We start from the raw sequence: 14,582 nt of genomic DNA, 5'->3' as shown, positions 1-14,582 counted from the left end.
CAGAGAAGTTAATAATAATAATAATAATGTTGGTATTTGTTAAGCGCTTGGTATGTGCGGAGCACTGTTCTAAGCGCTGGGGGAGACACGGGGTCATCAGGCTGTCCCACGTGGGACTCACGGTCTTCATCCCCATTTTACAGATGAGGGAACTGAGGCCCAGAGAAGTGAAGTAAGGATGTTGGTATTCGTTCAGCGCTCGCTACGTGCACAGCGCCGTTCTAAGCGCTGGGGGAGATACGGGGTCATCGGGTGGGCCCACGTGAGGCTCACGGGCTTCATCCCCATTTTACAGAGGAGGGAACTGAGGCACAGCAAAGGCCACGGACATAAGAAGTACTACTAGAGGTTACCTGGGACCAAATCCCAGAAAAAATGTCCGTGGAGCCCCCACCTCACAGGCCAGGGCACCGTCCCCCTCTCCCCCCAGGGCCCTTCTCGAGCCTCGTCTCCTCCAGGAGGCCTTCCCTGCCTCATCCCCCTTCCCCCCACCCTGCAGCTCCCTCGCGGCCGCCTTACCGTCTAAACGCCCGAGTATCTTTGGCCCTCGTATAAGCGGCGTGTTTCCGTGGAAACCGCCCGGGCTTGGGAGTCCCGGGTCGTGGGTTCGAACCCCCGCCCTGCCACTTGTCAGCTGGGCGCCCGTGGGCAAGTCGCTTCTCCGGGCCTCAGCGACCTCATCTGCAAAACGGGGGTGAAGACCGGGAGCCTCGCGTGGGGCGGCCGTGTCTCCCCTAGCGCTCAGAACGGCGCTCTGCACGTAGTGAGCGCCTCACGAACCCCCCCATTGTCATCGCCTGACCGGAGATCCTCCGAACGGGAAGGTTTTTCCCGAGAGGTTCGTTCGCAGAGTCGCCGTGACGCGCCGAGACGCTCGCCTGGTTTATTCCCCCTCCCCGCCGCCCCCCCCCCCCATCTGTAAATTGAAGATTAATAACGGTGGGCAATACAGATGCTGATTATTGTTATGCCGGGTTACGCGATGGGAGACATCAGCCTGCTCCCCTCCTCCTCTTCGAGTGCTCTCCCCCAGCTCAGCTGCCGTCTCCAACTCCACTGGACTGTGTTTTCGCCAGCGCTTAGGACGCTGCTCCGCCCACAGTTAAGCCCTTAGTAGACGCCCCTGCTGGATTGATTTTAACGACCGTCTCCCCCTCTGAACCGTAAGCCCCTCCCGGCCGGGGGACGCGTCTACCGACACTCTCCCAGGCGCTCCGGTGCCCTGCGCACAGTAAGTGCTCAGGGGAGGCAGCGTGGCTCAGTGGGGAGAGTCGGAGGTCACGGGTTCGAGTCCCGGCTCCGCCACTCGGCAGCTGTGGGACTGTGGGCGAGTCACTTCACTTCGCTGGGCCTCAGTTCCCTCATCTGGAAAATGGGGATTCGCTGGGAGCCTCGCGCGGGACCACCCGCTGACCCTGTCTCTCCCCCAGCGCTTAGGACGGTGCTCTGCCCAGAGTGAGCGCTTAACAGATACCATCATCAGTATTAAATGAGACTGATGCGAGTTATCTCAGTGTCTAGCCCGTTGAAGCGGCGAAGCGGCACAGCCTCGTGGAAAGAGTCCGAGTCTGGGGGGGGTCAGAGGATTTGGGTTCTAATCCCGCACCTGCCTCTTGCCTGCTGGGTGACCTGGGCCAAGTCACTGCTCGGTGCCTCGGTTCCCTCCTCTGCAAAACGGAGATTCGATACCCGTTCTCCTTCCTCCTTTGCACGTGGGCCCTGATCATCTCCCCCATTAGACTGCGAGCCCGTCGACGGGCAGGGATCGTCTCTACCTGTTGCCCAATTGTCCATTCCAAGCGCTTAGTACAGTGCTCTGCGCAAAGTAAGCGCTCAATAAATACTATCGAATGAGTGAATGAATCTTATACCCGCCCCAGTGCTCAGTACAGTGCTTGGATGCCGGTTTACTTGTTTTGATGTCCGTCTCCCCCCTTCCAGACCGTCAGCCCGGCCCGGGCAGGGATCGTCTCTCTTCATTGCCGAATTGTACTTCCAAGTGCTTACGACAGTGCCCTTGCACCCAGTGAGCGCTCAATAAATCCGACTGAATGGATCGTAAGTAGTAAGCGTTTAAATACCACAAGTCTAAAGTTGTTATTAGAAGGTTAGAGCCTACGAAGGAAACCTTTTTGCGTCGACTTTCCATCACGGGCAATTAGTAAGGGGAAATCGGTTGGTGGAGAAGCAGCACGGCCCGGCGGGCAGAGCGCGTCAGCAGGACCTGGGTTCTAATCCGGAATCCGCCACTTGTTGACCGTGCGACCCTGGGCCCCTCGCTTAACTTCTCTGTACTTCACTCACCTCATCTGGAAAATGGGGATTACGACCAGCGAGCCCCATGTGGGACCCGAACCGTGTCCAGCGAGTTTAGTCTGTATCTACCCCCGGAGCTTAGTGCGGTGGCTGGCAGACAGTAAGGGAAGCAGCGTGGCTCAGTGGAAAGAGCCCGGGCTTGGGAGTCGGAGGTCACGGGTTCGAATCCCGGCTCCGCCACACTCGGCAGCTGTGGGACTCCGGGCGAGTCACTTCACTTCTCTGTGCCTCAGTCGCCTCCTCGGTAAAATGGGGATTAACGGTGAGCCTCGCGCGGGACGACCCGGTGACCCTGTATCTCCCCCAGCGCTTAGGACGGTGCTCGGCCCACAGTAAGCGCTTAATACCAATATTATTATCATTAAGCGCTTAAATGCCATAAAAAAAGAAAAACCGGTTCCCCAGCGGACTTGAAATCGTCTTTCTAAATAATAATCCCGGGCTTGGAGAAGAACGGGAACGCCTCCCGGCTGCGTCAGCTGACGGACGAGCCAAAAATCCCACTACCCGTAACGGGGACTAAATCATTCACCCATAAAGCTTCGGGAAGGGAGAGGGCAAAATGAACGCGGGAGATTTATAGCCTCGCCCCGGCTGCCGTCTCCGTACGAGTCCAGCGAAAGGGAACAGCGCGGGCCGGAGTCCCCGGCGCCAGCTGGGTCGGGGCCGTAAAGTCTGGCTCTCGGACAGCGAGGAGGGCCGGGGTGTCATCCTCGGGCGATCACCCGAGACAAAATACCGGCAGGGACATCGCAGCGCGGCCGGCGTCGGAGACGAAGCAGGGGCAGGGCCGGCGTGCTTCGGCCAGCATCGGGGACAAAGCAGGAGTAGGGCGTCACACCTCGGACTCTGGCGGTCAGAGACAAAGTAGGTCTGGGATATCGCCCTTTGGCCGTCACAGACAAAGTTGCAAGAGGGGCATCGCGCGCTGCTCCAAAAAGAAGCAAGCAAGCAAGCAAGCAAGCGCGACGGAGCCAAGGTGAACCGGCCTCCGCCAGTTCCAACCATTCGATGGGATTTATTGAGCCCTTGCCGGGTGCGGAGCGCGGTACCAAGGACTTGGGAGGGTCCGAAACGACACCCGTGAGATCGACGGTATTTACTGAGCGCCCACTGCGTGGGCACAGCCCCGCGCTCGGAGAAGCGATATAAGGCTCCCACGCAGGATTTCCTCCCTCTATCCGGCCCTCCCTCGGCCCCACGGCGCTCCAGCCTACGTCCGTCATCGATTTATTTCTCTTGCCGTCCGCCGTTTTAGGAGACGGGGCCACTGACGCCGAGGCCCGAGCTCTAACCATCGGGCCACGCTGCCTCCCTTGCGGCCATCTGTTCGAGCACGCGTCGCGGGAGCGGTAGGCAAGGCTACGGTCAGCACCTCTCCTCCGGGAGGCCCGCCCGGCTCAATTTCTCATTTCCCCCTCCCGGCCCCGCTTCCCTGGAACCTTCATTCGTTCCATAGTATTCACTGGGCGCTGACCAGGTGCAGAGCACTGTACTAAGCGCTGGGAACGGACAGATCGGCACTTGAGCGTCGGGGCACGTCGTCCGCTCCCCCAGGGGAAGCGGCACGGTCGAGCGGTCGGAGCACGGTCCCGGGAGGCAGAGGTTCTAATCCCCGCTCTCCTCCTGGGCTGCTGAGTGACCTCGGGCGAGTCACTTCACTCCGCCGGGCCTCAGTTACCTCATCTGGAAAATGGGGATCGAGAGCGTGAGCCCCGTACCGGGACAAGGGCTGTGTCCGATTTGCTGGTATCCACCCCAGCACTTAGTACAGTGCCCGGCCCATAGTGAGCACTTAAATGCCACGTCACCGTTATTATTATTATTATTATTATTAAGCGCCTATCTTTACACTCCATCGCTTCTTCCTCCCTGCAGTTTATCTCGGTGCCCGTAAGCTCCTCGAAGGCAGGGATCGTATCTCCCCATTCTACCGGACTCCTCCAAGCGCCCGGCGGAGTGCTCTTCGCGCAGTAAGCGCTAAATAAATACGATCGACTGCCCCTTCCGAGGCTCGGCCTCGTGCTCCGTCCAATAACGGTGACGGTCGTGATGGGGGTATGTGTTAGGCGCTTTCCGTGGGACGAGCACCGTGCTAAGGACCGGGGAAGATCTGAGATGACCCGGTCCGCGACACAGGGATCACAGCGTAAGCAGGAGGGGGGCCAGGGACTGAGTCCCCATTTAAAATCCCTTCAAACGGAAGTCTTCCCACGAGTCCGTCCCCTGTTAGCGGTCACCAGGGAGCGGAACGGAGCGGAAAACCCAGGGGCGAGGAGACGTTTATTATTTAAGCGGGAATTACGACGGCCCAAAAGATCCGCCTCCGCCGCGTCGCGGGCCGAGCTCACGTCGAGACGCGAGTCACGGAGCGGCCGGATTTGACGGTTAAGACTCCGAGAAGGCACGAAACAACTCGATGCAAAAGTCCTTCATAAAAAAACGAGAGAGAGAGAAAAAGTGCAGCGCGGCGATCCGGGTCCTCACCTCACCCGCAGAGAGTGGATACGATCAAGGCACGGAGCGACTGAGGAAAGGCATCGGGAGGAGCCGGGGAGGGGAGGAACGGTTTGAAGCGACGGGGCGTGAGGGAGGCAGGACGGTTCTGCCGAGGTCCGGCCCGGCTGAGGCCCCGACCGCATCGGTGGAGTTTCTCTAGGAAGGAGGGAGGAAGACGTCAGGCGCGGGGTCCGGGAGAGCGGCCGTCGGGATCGACCGGATCGCCGGTCTCCCGCCGCGACACCGTGACGACCGTCTTTCGGGAGCCCCTCTTAACTTCCCGCGGCGTCCGAGTCGTCCCTCCGGGCGGACCCTCCCGCCGGCAGTCTCCCGTCGGCCGGGTGGGTGTGGCTGAGCTGGTGCCACAGACGCACGGGGCTCCCCCCTTCTCCGTGCGGGTCCAACCGGCGAGGTTGGAAAAGCGGGAGATTCAGAGCGGGAGAAGGCACCAGAAGAGGGAAATCTAAATATCGCAGAAAGCCGACCTGAGCTTCACACACCGGCCGGAAAGTCGGCATCCCCTCCGGGGCAGTGGTCCAGAGGTCTCGGGCTCGAGCGAAAGCAAACGGGGAGCGGGCGGCGGTCCCGTCGCTTCGCCGCCCGCCCCCCCCCAGAGGGTTGGAATCCTGAGAGACGCGCCCGGGGCAGAAGAGCCGTCCTCGCCACCCGACGGACCTGGCGCCAGTAAGGAGAGAGGGGCGGTCGCTCCGGGCTTAACGGTCGAGGAGCGGGACGGGCCCGGGGCGGAGGCGGGTAGGGGCGGGCTTGGATCCGGCCCCCCGCCCCGTCTGGGGATGGCCAACGCGATGGCTTCTTTCCAGCTTCAAGTCGTGAGTCCCCCCCACCCCGGAGGCGGTGCCCACGGCGCCTCGGGGCGGGAGAGGCCGAGGGCGGGACGTCCCGGTCCCTCAGCGGAGCCGCCGGTCCAGCTTGAGGGTCGCGGCGGCCTTCCAGACGGCCACGCAGTGGGAGAGGAGGATCTCTCCGGGGAAGCCGGACTCCAGCCTCGGCGGGATGTCGCCGTCTTTGGTTTCGATGTAACTCACCAGGGTCTCTGCCAGGCTGAAAAACGGGGACAGATAATCGTCCTGAGCAGGCTGTCCGTTGAGCGCCCTTACGTACCGAGCACCATCTGAAGCGCCGGGGCGGATGCAGGTCTACCGGGTGGGACGTAATCCCCGTCTCACGGGGGGCTCCCGAAAGAAGGAGCCACGACAGAGATTTTAACGCCCACTTTCCGGGTGAGGAAACCGCGGACAGAGAAGTGACTGGCCCAAGGTGACGCGGCGGCCAAGCGGCAGGGCCCTCCGGCTCCCACGTTCTACTAGGCCTCGCCTCTTCTCGGCAGTCACCGTTTCAGACAGCCTTGAGGGGAGTTTAAAGGATAAGGTCGGCCTAGGGGCGAGCGCCCTCTCCCCCATCCCCGGTCCCGTTGTCGTGACAGTCGATCGGGCGCGTCAGAAGGCCCCCCGGCCTCTTGAGGTCAAGCGGGGAGCACGGCCTAGGGGGTAGAGCCCGGGCTCGGGGGTCCCGAGGTCGTGGGTTCCAATCCGGGCCCTGCCGCCCGTCTGCCGTGTGGCCTTGGGCGGCCCGCTCCACTCCTCTGAGCCTCGGTTCCCTCGTCACAGCACCGTTCTAAGCGCCGGGGGAGATACGGGGTCATCGGGTCGTCCCACGTGAGGCTCCCGGCTGATCCCCGTTTTACAGATGAGGGAGCCGAGGCACAGAGAAGTGAAGCGACTCGCCCACGGTCACCCAGCTGACGAGCGGCGGAGCCGGGATGGGAGCCCCGTGCGGGACGGGGACTGTGTCCGACTTGATTTGCTGGGATCCACCCCAGGGCTTAGCGCAGCGCCCAGCACATAACAGGTACTTAAAAATACCATTATCATCATCGTCATCATCGCGAGCAGAGCCCGCTCGCACTCGCTAAGCGCTCGTCCCTAAGGGCGAACGGAAAGAGCTCGGGTACTCCTCCTTCTGAAGGAAATACGATCGATTAATCGTATCTAGCGAGCGCTTAGTGTGCGCGGAGCAGTCGTAAACACCCGTACGTAGGAGCAGAGACCTGTAGAATTCCATAGAGGGAACGAACAATTTTTTCTACGGCATCTGTTAATCGATCAATCAAGGGTATTTATTGAGCGCCCGCTACGCGCACGGCACTGTACTAAGTGCTCGGGAGAGTGTAATGCAGCAGTTAAGCGCTTACTGGGCGTGGGGCACTCGGGTAGAAACGGAATAATCGGGTTGGACACGGTCCCTGCCCCACGTGGGGCGGAGAGTCTTCGTTCCCCGTTTTACCGATGAGGTGTCTGAGGCCCAGAGAGGTGAAGTGCCTTGCCCAGGGTCCCACCGCAGACGAACGGCGGAGCCGGGGTTAGAACCCGGGCCCTCCCGGCCCCCGGGCTCTAATCGAGGACTCGCCTCCATTCCGGGTTGAACTCCCCTTCCGCCTGGGCGTGCTTCAATTTCAGGACAATCAGCTCATGAAGCTCCAGCAGGAAGGCCTCCAGCCCGGCTTCGTTCAGGAAGGCGTCGAGGAGTCGGGCGTTCTCGGCGCCGAGCTCGGCCCGATAGGCCGCGCCGATTTCCCCGAACGGATCCTAGAAGGGGGTGACGGGAGAGACGTCAAAAACGGGAGGAGGGGAAAGCAGGCGGGTTGGGGGGGGGGAAGAGGTCCGGCTCCGATGGGCCAGTCCGGCGTATTCACTGAGCGCGGACTGTGCGCGGGACGCGGGGCCGGGGGCCGGGGAGAGGACGCGCGACCGAGTTCGCGGACGGGGGCCGACGATGGATCCGTCGCGTCTGTCGGAGCGCTCACCGGGTGCACAGCACCGGATTAAGCGCTCGCTAGGGTACGACGACGTAAGACTTTCATTCAGTCGAGTTTTTTGAGCGCTTAACTGCGTGCGGGGCACTGGACGGAGAGCTCGGGGACGGGACGGGACGGGACTGTAAAAGCGTAAAAGGGGAAACGCTCCCTGCCCGCAACGGGCTTACAGTCGAGAGGCGGAGGAGCGGGACGTGAACGCAAGTAGCTGGGCGACGGGAGCTACCTTCTTGAGTCTCAGCAGCTGTTCCGACTTGCGGGAGGAGAGGAACTGCCACAGCGCGATGGCGTGCTTGAGGTGACACCTGCTCAGGGCCTGGCAGAAAAGAGACCCCGAGTCACGGAGGGCCTCGGACACCTCCCCCCGCCACCTTCCCCCCCCCACTCCTCCTCAGCACCGGGGCTACTTATCGAGCGCTAACTGCATTCCTACTGCGTAGAGAAGCAGCGTGGCTTAGTGGCGCGAGGTCGGGCTCGGGAGTCAAAGGGGGTGGGTTCCAATCCCCGGCTCCGCCAATTATCGGCTGCGCGACGTTGGCAATCCGCCTCGTTCGTTCGGTGGTATCTAGTGAGCGCTTACGCTGCTCTGGGTGGATGAGGCGCCGGGGCCGATATCTACGGGCAGCGCTCAGCCGGGGGGGGGGGCCCGAGATGAGGGGGGTCTCATCGTCCCTCTGTTGGGGCCGAGGCCCCGGCAGAGGCGAAAAGGGGATCCACCGAGGTGCAGGGCCTACGGTCCTGACCCCGAGGACGTCTACTACGCTCGGCTCTTCCTGTCCCCCGAGGGGACCCCCAGCCCAGACGCGTGACCGGATTCGGGGATTCTCCCTCGGCACACCCCGGCTCCGTTTTCACTTTCACGGGGAAAGTCGACCGACAGACCGAGCCCTTCCGATCTACGATTCCGTAGCCGGGTTAAAAGAGGGAACCGCTCCGAAACCGAGTAAAAAAAAAAACGTGACGGCGGGAGGCCGGAGACGACCGGCCGTAACCGGACGGAGGCGGGCCGCCCCACCGCTGGCGCCCGGCACCGTGAGGCGGGCCCGGGGGCACCGGCCAACGCCCCGCGGGAGACCCGAAGAGACGCCGGGTATTCCACGCCGAGAACCCGACCCCCCGTTCTCGGGTCCGGCCCGGGGCCCACCTTCAGTACGGGGGAGCCCATCTGGTCGCCCATCCGCAGGACGTCCTGGACGTAGCGGATCAGGAGCACGTCGGGGTCGCCGCCGGCCGTGCCCAGGAAGCCCAGGGTGATTTCCGTGACCGAGAGGGCTTCGCAGACGTCGCTGTAGGACTGCAGGTGTCCGCCGATCGCGTTGGTGACCGGGTTGGGGAGGGACGTCTGGGGATCGTAACAGACCCGAGATCAGCCCCTCCCGCGGCCCAACGAGAGCCCCGTCCCCTCCCCCGTCGACGCCTCCGGACCGCCGCGCTCGTCGGCGAGGGGGGCGGGCCGGGGCTGCCCGTCCAACACGGGGAACACGTGGAAGGGGGGATCCCGGAAGGGACTGGGAATCGGAGGGAGGTTTAATTTAACCCGTCACCGTTTCCCTTCCGGCGGGTCCCCCCTCAGTTAGCTGGCGGACCCCTTATGGGCCGGGAACTGCCTACGGATGAGCATCTCCGTTTCCTTCCCGGAACTCGAAGTGCTTAAAGTTAGCTCTGATGACAATACTGATAATTACGACGCTGATAAGGCACGGACGGGTGAGGCCACCCGCCCCAAGTCACCCGGCTGCTAACTCGGCAGAGTTGGGATCAGAACCCACAGCCTCCGACTCCCACGCCCGGGTTCCTTCCACAAAGCCACGCTGCTTCTCTGATTATTTTCTGACTGACCTCAGGCCGGGATGAAGACCGAGGCCCAGACCCGGAAGTGACTCGTCCCAAGTCACACGGCCAAGCGGTGCCAGGACTGGGGACGGGATCGGGCTTTGAGATCTCCGGTCCGTTTAACCTTTGACCTCAGCCTCTCCCCCTCAAACCACAGATCTGTTTGGAGTGGCTTGGGGCTTTTGCAAAGTAACCCAGTCGGAAGACGAGGCCCGTCATTTTTTTTCCTTTTTCCGAGACCGGGATTCCGTCGGCCGGGCGCGTCTCCGGCCGACCTCTCCCGCGCCCCGCTTCCGGACTCACCTGCGGCATTTTGTTCTTGATGTCCCGAAACAAACGCTCGTAGTTGCGATCGTGCCTGTACACCAGAGTGGGGATCCCCTGTGGAGGGAGAGGAGAGAACACGCGGCCGCCTAAAGTCACCGTGGACCCCGCCGGGGCCGGGGCGGGCGGACACCGACCGAGAGGCCCGCGGGCCTCAAATTCAGGCTCCACAGCAGCTCCGCAGCTGGGATCGGCCCAGGCCCGGCAGCGCAATGGAAGGCGACGGCTCCTACTCATCTTCTCCGCTCCGCACGCAGTGAGCGCTCACTAAATACGACCCGAAGGACGGACCAGCGACTCGCGGAGACGCCCAGGTCCCGGGCTTCGAAACCCAGCCCAGCTGCCCCTTCGAACCAGGAGCCCCGGGGGGCTCTTCCTCCCCCTCCTCCCCCGATGGGCGAGGCAGGTGGGTGGGGGACAGTGGGCGGTGGTCCCACGCCAACGCCCATCACCTTGTTAGAAGCAGCGTGGCCTAGCGAAAAGAGCCCGGGCTTGGGAGTCGGAGGCTCTGGGTCCTGATCCCGACTCCGCCACTTGGCAGCTGTGTGACTCTGGGCGTGTCACTTGACTTCTCCGGGCCTCAGTTCCCTCCTCTGTCAAACGGGGATGAAGACGGCGAGCCCCGCGCGGGACAACCTGATGACCTCGGATCTACCCCAGCGCTTAGAACAGGGCTCGGCCCACAGTAAGCGCTTAACCAATGCCGTCGTCATTATTATTACCCCCTTTTTTTTTTTTTTTTTAAAACAAATGGCATGCGTTAAGCGCTTACTATGTGTTCTAAGTGCAGTCGGACAGCTTATGTCCCACCAGGGGCTCACGGTCTTAAACCCACTTTCCGGACGAGGGAACCGAGGCCCGGAGAAGTAACCCAAGCGCCACGGCGGATAAAGCGGGGGGCGCGGGACGAGGCCCCAGGTTCTTCTGTCTCAAGACCGGGCCCTAACCACCAGACCGCGCCGCTTCTCCTTCCTCGGGCGGGGTCTCCAAGCAGCCGGGGCGCGAGCGATACCTTCAGGGCGAGTCGGGGCTTCCCCTGCAGGAAACGGCCGATCACCTGCCGCTGGATCTTCTCCAGGTCGAACTCCTGCAGGGTTTCCCCTCCTCTTTCCACGCTGTACTGGCAGTTGGCCAGAATCAGCGGGATCAAGTCGCGCTCCACTTCGTAACTGATGACGTGCAGGTCGGTCACCTCCGAGGGACTGACCGAGTAGCTGGGGGGGGGGGCGGAAATCGAGGCACGGCCATTCAGATGCGCCGTCTAGGGCCCGGGCGCCCGTCCGGAACGTAAACCCGTCCTCCAGACCGTAAATCCGTAGTGGACGCGGTCGCGTCGTCCTCTCCCGAGCGCTCAGCGCTCTGCGCACGGCGAGCGCTCGATAAATACCACCGATCGATCATCCGGCCGCCCACCGCCGAGACCGCCGCCCCGGCCGCCTTCGAGCTCCGCACGCGCTAAATACGGCCGAGAGGACGAATTCTCCGGCGAATATCTAAACCGAGACGGACGACCGCCTTTGAGTCCGGCCCCCAGAGGGGCCCCGCGAGAGGGGACCGCGGCCTGCGGGGCGAACCGGCTGCTGGCTGGACGCCCCCCCCCCTGCCCACCCGTTGCTCTCCTCTGTGTACTTCTCCACCGTGTAGACGAAGTGGTTGTGCAGGCCGACGAGGTAGCTGACCAAAGCGGTGGAGCAGAGGCCCAGCCCGCGCCGCCGGGGCAGGAGGACTTCAAACTCGCTGTCCAGGGTCAGGTCGGCGTCGCAGTAACCCCTGGGGAGCTTAATCTCACCTGCCAACGCACGGGGGGGCGGCGAGGAGGGGCGTATCAGAGACGGGGCCGCCGGGTCACCGACGACGGAGATCCCGTTCGGGGCCCCGGGAACTGCCGCCTCGCGAGGCCTCGGCCCTTCGCCGCCCTGCGCCGCCCTCCGCTCCGGGCCGACGGCGGCGCTACCTCGACTTCCGATCCTGCTCTTCGCCCTCCGCGTGCCCTTCGCGACGGGCTCCCCCCGCCGCCCGCCCGCCCGCCCGCCCGCTCAGGCTCCGGGCCCCGGCCGGGAACGGCCGACGGGAACGGCACCGGCGGGGACGGGGGACTCGATCGCCGTCGCTTCGGCCGTGTCGCCGCACCCGTGGAAAACCCGCCGTCGTCACGGAGGCGTTTACTAAGCACCCGCGCCGTGGTGCGGCCTAGCGGCAACGGCCCGGGCCCGGGAGTCAGAGGACCCGGGTTCTGATCCCCGCTCCGCCCCTTGCCTACTCTGTGACTCCGGGCAAGTCGCTTCGCCGGGCCTCGGTTTCCTCATCTGTACAATGGGGACTCCACACCTCCTCTCCCCTTAGCCTGCACATCCCACGTGGGGAGGTGACCGTGCCCCACCTGATTATCTCCTCCCGCCCCCGGAGCTCGGTACAGCGCTTGGCGCAGAGCAAGCGCTTCAGTTACCATCGCAACCGTTAGGGCGTTACGAGAATTAACGGACACGTCGTGGCCCGTGGAAGGAGCGAGAGCCTGGGAGTGGGAGGACCTGGGGAGTCTCATCCCAACTCCGCCCCGCGTCTGCTGGGTGACCTTAGGCGGCTCGCTTCGGCTCTCTGCGCCTCGGTGAGCTCATCTGTAAAATGGCGATTAAATCCTGTTCCTCCTTAGACCGTGAGCCCCACGTGGGACGGAGACTGGGCCCAACCTGGTTCATCTGTCTCTACCTCAGTGCTCATCACACGGAAAACGCTCGGTAAGTATCGCTACTGTATGAACTGGACAGAGGACGGCTAGGGTTGGACCGCTGTGCCCCGCCCGTAGGAAGCGCTCGATGGATACGACCGACGGATCCATCGATCGGACCGGAGAGGAAAGAGGCCCCCAGGGAATAATAATGATGGCATTTATTAAGCGCTCACTATGTGCCCAGCACTATTCTAAGCGCTGGGACGTGTCCCGGCAAGACTCACCGTTGGTATCGATGGACCGTCTCAGACGGTTCCACGTGGACAGGAAGGTTTCTACTCTCTCCCGAATCAGACGCTTCATCCCATCTGGAACCCAGAGGAGAGAGAGCCCGCATAAGCACCCGTTATGCCGTCACCGACCCCCGTCGTGTTTATCGATAACGTTAACGATCGTGGTAAAAGATAAGAATGGTTGTATCTGTTAAGCGCTTACTATGTGCAAAGCACTGTTCTAAGCGCTGGCGGATACAAGGAGATCCGGTTGTCCCACGGGGGGGGGCTCACGGTTTGAATCCCCATTGTACAGATGAGGTAACCGAGGCACAGAGAAGCGAAGCGCCTTGCCCAAGGTCACACAGCTGGCGGCCCCACGAACTCCGACTCCCACGCCCCATCTGTTAAGCACGTACTACGTGCCGGGCACTCTACTGAGCGGCGCCAGTGGACCCGAGCAAATGGGGTCGGGCCCGGTCCCCGTCCCGCGTGGGGCTCGCGGTCTCCGTCCCCGTTTTCCAGATGAGGGAACTGAGGCCCAGAGAAGCCAACTGACTTTTCCTTCTTCTCCCCGTCACCGTGAGAGAAGCAGCGTAGCTCAGTGGAAAGAGCCCAGGCTCGGGAGTCTAGAGGACACGGGTTCGTATCCCGTATCCCAGCTCTGCCACCCGGCAGCTGGGGGACCGTGGGCGAGTCGCTTCGCTTCTCTGGGTCTCGGCGACCTCGTCTGGAAAACGGGGACGAGACTGCGAGCCTCACGGGGGACGACCTGATGATCCCCGTGGCTCCCCCGGCGCTTCCAACGGTGCTCTGCGCATAGTAAGCGCTTAACAAACGGCAACTTCATCAGCGTCGTCGTCATCATCGGATACCGTTAAGAGAGAGAGAGAAGAACGTCCCGAGGCTGGCTCCCACGGCAAGACCCACCTGATGGGTGGCTGTTGAGGAAAACTCTGATGGTGTGGAATTCGACTTCGGAGACGTTCTGGAACCTCTTGACCAGATCTCTCTGCAGGGCCAGGATCTCCGGTAAGAACTTCACCAGCCGCAGTTCCCCTTCCTGGAAAGGGACGGGGAGACCGGGGACGCCGGGTTAGCCGCCGGGCCCCAGACCGTCGGGGGACGGCCCCGTCGGTCAGCGTGACGCGGCGCCCGGCGCCGAGTGAGCCCTCGAGGAACACCGCCGGAACAGAGCAGACCAGGGAGAGAGTCTGGACGGTGGGCGGTGGATTCCCGGAGAAGCCACCTTGTCCGGGAGAAGGAGCGCGGGCCCGGGAGTCGGAGGATCTGGGTTCGAAGCCCGGGTCCTCCGCCCGTCTGCTGGGTGACCTCGGGCACGTCGCTTGGCTTCTCTGGGCCTCCGTTCCCTCCTCTTCAAGATGGGGACTCGGCAGCTGTTCTCCCTCTTAAACCGCGAGCCCCGCGTGGGACCCGACGGGATCTCGTATCTATCCCGGCGCTTAAGTCCGGCGCTGGGCGCGGGGCAGGCGCTCGACACCATTATTATTCATTCCATCGTATCTGGCGAGCACCTGCTGTGTGCCGAGCACTGTATTAAGCGCTTGGGAGAGTACGATACGACAGTAAACGGGCACGTTCCCTGCCCGCAACGAGCTTACCGGTGTTACGTTTCCAGGGCGGGAGGGAGGAGGCAGCACTGGCGGCGTCAGGGGCAGGTTTAGGTCTCCGGTGGGCTCTGGCTCACTGCAAGTCGGGGGGACCCGCACCCCGACCAACCCGGGAGTCCCCCCGCCCTCCCTACCGGGCACGGACCCGCCCCCCCCCCCCGGGACGAGCGATGCAGCGCGGGAAAGCCCGTGTTCTCTCCACGGAT

General features: G+C 62.9%; 1 protein-coding gene across 1 annotated transcript in view; it reads right to left on the bottom strand.

The window, feature by feature from the left end:
* Window positions 1-4,580: 4,580 nt before the first annotated feature.
* Window positions 4,581-14,582, bottom strand: part of RNF213 (ring finger protein 213) — an 83,684-nt gene continuing 73,682 nt past the window's right edge. The window contains 9 exon segments of the mRNA XM_029056803.2: window positions 4,581-5,877; window positions 7,243-7,421; window positions 7,875-7,964; window positions 8,793-8,990; window positions 9,785-9,862; window positions 10,818-11,019; window positions 11,414-11,594; window positions 12,758-12,841; window positions 13,676-13,808. Of these exon segments, the coding sequence (XP_028912636.1) occupies window positions 5,724-5,877; window positions 7,243-7,421; window positions 7,875-7,964; window positions 8,793-8,990; window positions 9,785-9,862; window positions 10,818-11,019; window positions 11,414-11,594; window positions 12,758-12,841; window positions 13,676-13,808 (1,299 nt within the window). The 3' untranslated portion in view covers window positions 4,581-5,723.

The sequence above is a fragment of the Ornithorhynchus anatinus genome, unplaced genomic scaffold, assembly GCF_004115215.2.
Source record: "Ornithorhynchus anatinus isolate Pmale09 unplaced genomic scaffold, mOrnAna1.pri.v4 scaffold_264_arrow_ctg1, whole genome shotgun sequence".
In the NCBI taxonomy this organism is placed as follows: domain Eukaryota; kingdom Metazoa; phylum Chordata; class Mammalia; order Monotremata; family Ornithorhynchidae; genus Ornithorhynchus; species Ornithorhynchus anatinus.
Note: the sequence above shows the minus strand (reverse complement) of the source record. Positions and strands in the feature narration are given on the sequence as shown.